General features: G+C 35.7%; 2 protein-coding genes across 2 annotated transcripts; both read left to right on the top strand.

Annotated features, from left to right (window-relative positions):
- Positions 1 to 746: 746 nt before the first annotated feature.
- LOC149407195 (uncharacterized) lies at positions 747 to 4011 on the top strand (the record flags this gene model as incomplete). The annotated part of the gene is made up of 4 exons (XM_089619152.1): positions 747 to 987; positions 1536 to 1825; positions 3133 to 3138; positions 3208 to 4011. Coding segments are annotated over exons 1-4 (1341 nt in total), but the record flags the coding sequence as incomplete, so codon positions are not given.
- A 3-nt stretch (positions 4012 to 4014) lies between these two features.
- On the top strand, positions 4015 to 5490 carry LOC149407194 (uncharacterized). Its single transcript, XM_089608499.1, has one exon. The coding sequence runs from the start codon at positions 4015 to 4017 to the stop codon at positions 5488 to 5490; it is 1476 nt and encodes a 491-aa protein (XP_089464625.1).
- Positions 5491 to 8199: the final 2709 nt, after the last annotated feature.

The raw sequence follows: 8199 nt of genomic DNA, 5'->3' as shown, positions 1-8199 counted from the left end.
GAACATTATATATGTAAAAGTATATCTCACGATAATATATTGAAACCTAAAAAAACAAAACACGTTCATAATATATACACTAATATATATTATATATAGAGAATTAAGAAACAATTTACTTTAATATCTAAGTAACGTAAGTATCCATATAATAAATGTACATATATATATATATATATGTATATATATATATATATATATATATATATATATATGAACCTTTTGTATATATATATACCAAAAATTCTAAATTTTCTAAGAGGTTAAATTTTTGAATTTCACAGGTTTGGTTCGTCTCGTCGCAGAAGTACTATTTGTATATATTTCTTCTCAACGTTGTTGTATCATGAGAGGCTTATCGTTCATCAACTCTAATGACCGTGAGAGAGCGATATGAGCTTTAAGGAAACTGTCGAATGGTCCTCAACGTCCTTCCGATTTCTTTTCCTTCTTTTTTCCGGTTTAAAGTTTATGTTTGTTATTTAATTTGTTCGTTGTTTTCTTTCTCTCTGGTTTCTAAAATATAATAATAATTTTTTTTTCATTGTGTTTAAATTATTTCCGTTCAAACTTTCTTTTATTCCCGCATTATAAATATTATTCTTTTGTAATATTTTTTACAATCTTAAAACTTATACTCTGTGTTTAGAAAGCTTGCTTATGAGAAGGTTTAATTATTATTTTTAATTATTTTTTAATGTTGATTGTTTCAACAAAAATGTTTCTTATTGATTACTTTTGTAAAAATGGAAACCAGCAACAGTGTGGACAACACTGGTGTGGATGTGACGGTGAATCTGATCAATCATTTAGCTTCCAACGTGGAGGTGTTGACTACCATCTTCGAACATCATGGTCCAACCACAAAGCTCCGTGGAGGCTTTGGACGGGAACGAACTCGCGGGTCTTGCTCACACGATTGCGGCTACTTCCGAAAACGGACCCGCGGGTCCAGTTCCAAGTGCAAGTATGGCTCGAGGGTCTCCCGTAATGATACTCGCCGAGAAGACGGGGAAGTTCGATGGCTTGAACTTCAAGAGATGGAAACAAAATTTATTCTTCTATTTGACCACCATTGGTCTTGTATGGTTGACCGATGATCCTCCGACTCTCTAAGAGGACGAGACCTATCCAAAAGTAAAAATGGAGTTTCTCACATTGAAGGATTCCGACTATTTGTATGAATTTTCTAACGGACTCTCTATACAACATGTATAGTTCTAAGGCGTCTTCTAAAGAGTTTTGAGAATCACTGGATCATTAATACAAGACCGAGGATGTGGCCTCAAAGAAATACATTGTGGGCCACTTCCTCGTTTTCAAAATGGTGAAAAATAAGATGGTGATGAGTCAAGTGCAAGAATTACAACTAATCTTTCATGAGATTCAAGCCCAAGGAATGGCCATAAGCGAGTCTTTTCAAGCTGCCTCCATTATCAAGAAGCTACCTTCGGGTTGGAATGCCGTCGAGAATTATCTTAAGCATAAGTGAAAGGAGACGAGTCTTGAAGACTTGGTTGTTCACATTCGCACAGAGGAAGACAACCGTGGCTCTGACAAGAGGTTCAAGACCACTTTTGAGAGAGCCCACATCGTCGAGCATGGTCAGAGCTCAAAATGCAAGAAGCCTGCTAACAAGCTTGGACTGAAAGCTGTTGCCTTCAAGAAGAAGAACCTACAAAATTTTGTTGGTAAATGGTTCAACTGTGACAAAGAAGGTCATCGGGTTATGGATTGTAGAAAGCCTCAAAAGAAGACGAAGAGAGAGACCAATGTCGTGAAAGTCGATGAAGATGACCAATTTCCTGTCATCGTGGTCTCCAAAGTTAACTTGGTGGATTCAAACCCCAAGGATTGCTGGCTAGACACTGGAGTTACCTGCCACATTTGCTCCGACAAAAATGCTTTTATCTCGCTCGACTTAACCAAATGTGGAGAAGCTCTACATGGGAAAACTCGGCCACCTCCATAATCAAGAGGAAGGGCTCTTTCATCCTAGAAATGACCTCGGGAAAGGAGATAAAGCTCGTGAATTTTCTCTATATGCCCAACATAAGGAAGAATCTCATTTTAGAAACTTTACTTTGTAACCATGGGTTTAATATAGTTTTTTAGTCTCAAATGATTGTTCTTAGTAAGAATGAGATGTATGTGGGTAAGGGCTATGTGATATAATATGTGAAAGATGAATGTAATCATCATTACTGGCAAAGAAACTATCAATGAGAATGCTTCTACTACTTATATGCTTAAGTCATCTAACTGGTCATGTGATTTATGACACTTTGCGTAGATTATTTTATAAGTGTCAATTTTAATTTCATTCTTTAGATATGGATCTCAAATATAATAACTAAAATATACTCCAGTATCGAAAGACCCGGTGTGGCATAGATTGACATATATTTTAAAAAGGCGTCAAAAGGGCCGGACCGTTCCTTCTTCTTCAAGTCCAAACGAGACCCGGGCCCGGGCCCGCAAAGGCGGAGGGAGATGGGGGCCAGAGTGGGCACGTGCCCCTCCTGACTTTTAAAAAAAAAAAAAAAAATTATATATATATATATATATATTATATATATATATATATATATATATATATATATATATTTGGTATAGCCAAGCTTGGGTATAGCATAAGATATCACAAGACGTATCTTTGCCCACTGTCACTCTGTCAGTGTACTACCCCAATCACAATAATAGCAGTAATTTTATTTCTTTAAATAAATAATTAAAAGACCACGGCAGCCCATTTTTACAACCCATATATATACATTAAGGGAAAAAAACTGTACAACTTCTTCTCCACTCAAACTCCAAATATTTTTGTTTCTTTTTCTTCAAAAACTCATACGCAGCAGACAAAAAAACCCACTTAACCATTTAAAAAAATTCACCACTAGGTCTTGTTCACTCCAACTCCATGACTTCTCATTCTCAAGGTATCACTTAGCAATTAAAAATTTATTTTCTTATTTGTTCACTTCAATTCCCAAATAATGCAGATGATTTTTTTTATATGATTGAAGTCAGTTTTGATTGAAGTATTCTATTGATGATGATTTTTATTAGCTAATGTTTATAAAATTGCTAAAGTTTGACTATGGTTATTGTTTAATATTTTTGGCATAGGTATTGGTAAATATTTTAAGAGAAAATTAGAATCTCAATGTCAAGACAAATGGCATATTGAAAAAAAATGCAAAGGTGGACAATGATGAATTTAGTGTTGAAGCTCTTCCCACCGATCCCGGTCTTCGACTTCCTATCATCACATATCATCCCAATTTGCGCGATCGAGTTCGACGACATTATATGCTTAAAGGTCCATGTCAACCCAAAGATCATTCTTTTCCGTTTACAAAATTTGGAACAAAATCAAGACGTTTTAACCGCGATTGGTTTCTAGAGTACGAAAGTTGGTTAGAGTATAGTATTGAAAAAGATGCAGCGTATTGTATATGTTGCTATCTTTTTAGATCAAATTGTGGAGAACAATCCGGTGGCGATTCTTTTGTTGGGCTTGGATATTCAAATTGGAAGAAAAAGGAAAATTTTCAAAAGCATGTAGGAGGGATAGGCAGTGCTCATAACAATGCTTGGAAGAACTACGAGACTTTGAAGAATCAAGATCAACATATTCAGACAATTCTCTCCAACCATACAGAGGTATCTCGTAGTGAGTATCGGACTCGCCTAAATGCATCTGTTGATTGTGTCCGCTTTCTTCTACGACAAGGTCTCGCGTTTCGTGGTCATGATGAATCTGAACATTCAGCCAATCAAGGTAACTTTCTGGAGTTGTTGAAATTTTTGTGTGCTCATAATGATGCGATAGAGAATGTCTCGCTAGACAAGGCTCCAGAAAATAATAAACTAACGTCACCGGATATTCAGAAAGATATTGTATCTGCTGCTGCTGCTATTACTCTTGATGTTATCATTAAAGATATTGGTGATGCACTCTTTGCCGTGTTAGTAGATGAATCTCGTGACGTTTCTATGAAGGAACAAATGGCTATAGTTTTGCGATATTTGAACAAGAATGGAGATATAATCGAACGATTTGTTGGTGTTGAACATGTTGCGAGTACCACTGCTCTCTCGTTAAAGGCAGCGATTGATAAATTGTTCTCTAAATATGGTTTGAGTATGTCAAGATTGCGTGGGCAAGGATATGACGGGGCTAGCAATATGCAAGGTGAATTCAATGGCCTAAAAGCATTAATCTTGAAGCAAAATCCATCCGCTTTTTATATTCATTGCTTTGCTCATCAACTTCAGTTAGCTCTTGTCGGCGTGGCAAAGAAACAAATACATATAGCATCCTTCTTTGGTACTATTTCTATTTTACTGAACGTCGTCGGATCTTCCTCAAAGCGTTGTGACATGCTTCATGAAAAACAAGTTGTGGTGAACGATGAGGCATTAAAGAGTGGTGATATGCTAAGTGGAAAAGGCTTAAATCAATCTACCACTCTTAAAAGGCCGGGTGAGACACGTTGGAGTTCACATTATGACACTTTGATAAGTGTGATTCACATGTTTCCCTCTATCATTGATGTTCTTGAAAAGATTGTAGATGACAAATTAAGCATGGAACAAAGATGTGAAGCAAATAGCCTCTTGGATACGATCCAATCATTTGAGTTTGTTTTTAGTTTGCATTTGATGAGAAAGATGTTGGGGAGCACGAACGAGTTGTCGAAGGCATTACAACGAAAAGATCAAGATATTGTAAATGCGATGAATCTTGTGAAGATAGCCAAGACACAACTTCAAAAGATGAGAAATGAAGAATGGGAGTCGTTACTTGATAATATCCATTCTTTTTGCAAAAAGTACAATATAGATATACCGAGGATGAATGATAGATTTGTTATGCGAGGTCGATCGCGGCGCAACGTGGAAGAGGTTACAAACTTGCATCACTTCAAAGTTGATATATTTTATGCCGTCATCGATATGCAACTTCGAGAGCTAAATGACCGTTTTACCGAGGTGAACACGGAATTGCTTCTTTGTATAGCTTGTTTATGCCCTCGTGATTTGTTCTCTTCTTTTGATAAAGGAAGATTAATATGTCTTGCTAAGCACTATCCGGAAGACTTTTCTCCAATCGACCTTTTGAAACTTGACGATCAACTTGAAAATTATATTTGTGATGTTCGTTCTAGCATGGATTTTTCACAACTAGGAGGTATTGGTGATCTCGCTAAAAACATGGTGAAGACAAAAAGAAATCAAGTGTACCCTTTGGTCTATAAGCTCTTGAACTTAGCTCTTATTCTTCCCATTGCTACCGCTACAGTTGAGAGAGCATTTTCTGCTATGGCTATTGTGAAGAGTCAATTACGCAATCGGATGAATGATAAGTGGATGAATGAGAGTTTGATCGTATACATAGAGAAAGATATTTTTGATAAAGTTGAAAATGAAAGTATTATGCAATATTTTCAATGTATGGGTAACCGTAGAGGACAATTGTAATTAATTAAATTATGATTTTTGTTGTTAGTTTCTTTGTGCCCCTTCTCAAGTGAATTTCTAGCTCCGCCACTGCGGGCCCGAGTCCTATCCAAACTCTTTTATTGGAGGGCCGGACCGGGTCGGGCAAAGCGAATATGATCTTAGCCCCAAATCAGGACCAAACCCTCGACCCTCTGGGCGGTCTTGAAAAGGGCCTAAGCTGGAGCTCAAAAAGCCCGAATTATAATCATGAAAAATAATAAAAAAAATATTTATAAAATTCATTAAAATACAATTATAATAAAAAAAAAAACCAAGCATGAATATTATTTTCATTAATATAATATTAAATTTATGTGTAAAAATTACTTTTTTAAACATAAAAACATAAATTTGAAACAAAAATAAAAAAATATTTTATTCAAAAAGCTCGGGTTGGACTTTTTTGAGGGCCCGGGTCGGGCTGAGCTAGCCCAACCTAGGCCCTTCATGAAGCCTGGTTCGGCCTGACCCATTTCCGAAGAAGGCTGGGTAGGTCCAAAACCTCTAAAGAAAAGGGCCGGGCCGGTGAGCGCACAGGCGGCCCGGTCCAATTGACAACACTAATATTTTATAGTTATTTAACATATCATTACTGACATACCAATAAAAAATTCACGAAGATATCGGTTATTGGCCGAGATAAAGACATACGTTTATAAAATTATATAAATAATAACACTTTTATATAAATGTTCATTAAGAATATAAAATTGTAAGTGATTAACCACTTTGTGAGGGGACAGTAAAATTTATTGGGTAACTATTATATTAATATAAGAGAATAGCCAATATAATACTAGATTCCCAAATTACCTTTTCCAACTTTACTATTAACAATAACAAGTGATTTTTTTTAAGTAACAAACAATAGTTAATCTTATTAACGAAAATAATAATAGCAACTAATTTTATTAATAAAAATAATAACAACCATTAATCTAATTAATGAAAATAATAACAAAAGTTAATCTTATTAACAAATATAATAACAATAATTAATCTTATTAACGAAAACAATAACAATACTTAATCTTATTAACAGTTGGAAGAACATGAGTTAATCTCATTAACAATAACAATATCAACACTTAATATTATTTAACAGTAATGATCTTGGTGCAGTGCATCAATTTCTTTTGTTAAGAGGGGTACATCTTGAGAGAAATCCAAGAGTACCGTCTTAATGTCACAATGAGTTAAAAATCTAGATTATGAAATGTGGCATATCATTGAATGATCTCACGATACTTTCAATGAAATAATGATGAACTAAACGATTAATGGTGATCCCTAAGGCGGCGATAGCGCCCCTGGCATCGGAGGAAGCTTCGGCTTGGAGTTGTATTGCGTCGGCGGAGGAGATGACTTCAACATTGATGGTGTGGGCGATCCGGAGGAAGAAGTCGATCCTGATAGAGTCAAAGGAAATCCAAGAGACTGTTAACGTCTTAATGTAACATGTCACATTGAATGAAATTTTTTGATTTATTATGAAATGTGGCATATCACTGAATAATCTCGTGACGATTTCAATGAAATGATGATGAACTAAAAGATTAACGACAATTCCAAAGATTGAGACGGCGTCCCCGAAGCGGAGGAGGCAAGCTTTGGCTCAGAGTTTCCGATCCCAGTGGGAGGGGTGAAGATGTTGGAGTCGTTGGCATGGTCGATCTTGGCAGATGAGGTCACAATAACCTTCATCGTCGTATCGTTTCTTCTTCTTCTTGGAACAAATGAAAAAAATTATAAACGTTACCAAAACCCCGATCGCTCCAATCGCAATCCCCACAGCTACTAATAAAAGCCCGCTCGATCCACTGGTTGAATCAATTGAAGAAATACGAGAGTAAGAGATAATGAAAAGAATTCTTTATAAAAGCAGCTCGATATTGTTCCGATACTATTATCGGTTTAATCCTTGCTCAAGTGTATACTACTTAATTACCAACAATTTGCCCCATATATTTTAAATCTTATGGGCTGAGAGGAGACTAGTCCTAGAGAAAATTATGCAACATTTTTATTTGGATGATGGCATCATAAGAGGTTTGACGCAACGATTCAAAAACTGTATATTCCGTGTAGATCCTGCACGGGCACCTGCAACTCGCAAATACTGTACTTATTATGGAATATAGCGCAAATACCGTAATTATTTTAGCATTACAGATACCACAGTTATTTTAGCTATTAACTCATATATCATTCATATTCATTTATTTTTTTTAAATACCTTTGTGAAATTCCACAGTATATCACGGACGGTAAGATATGGTTGCGATAAGCGGTATTTTAAACCTTGGTTGGACTTTGACTGATATTAATAAGTAAAAAAAATAATACATATTGAGAAAAGGACTTTAATTGCCCTTTTTCCAAAGGCTTAAGATTACAAGAATGAAGCAAAGAAAATTAAAAAACTTCTACATGAAAAAGATGAAAATTTGACCACAAACAATCATAAATACAACAAAATAAACTGTGGGTTACCCGTCTATGCAAGCCAATCATTATCAGATTATTATACGAATCACGAGTGGAAACGCCGGTCTTCGCCTATTGTAGATTGTGGTTTTAGGGGTCTTGCCTTAGTGAGATTCACGCCTAAAGAAAATCATATCTTATACATGAGATTCAGAGCTTAAAAAATATTCAAAACCACTACAATTAAAGATCGGACGATAC

Source organism: Urtica dioica, chromosome 1, assembly GCF_054948205.1.
Source record: "Urtica dioica subsp. dioica isolate 48M chromosome 1, U.dioica_male_clone48M_v1_H2, whole genome shotgun sequence".
Classification (NCBI taxonomy): domain Eukaryota; kingdom Viridiplantae; phylum Streptophyta; class Magnoliopsida; order Rosales; family Urticaceae; genus Urtica; species Urtica dioica.
This window is presented reverse-complemented; position numbering and strand designations above follow the sequence as displayed.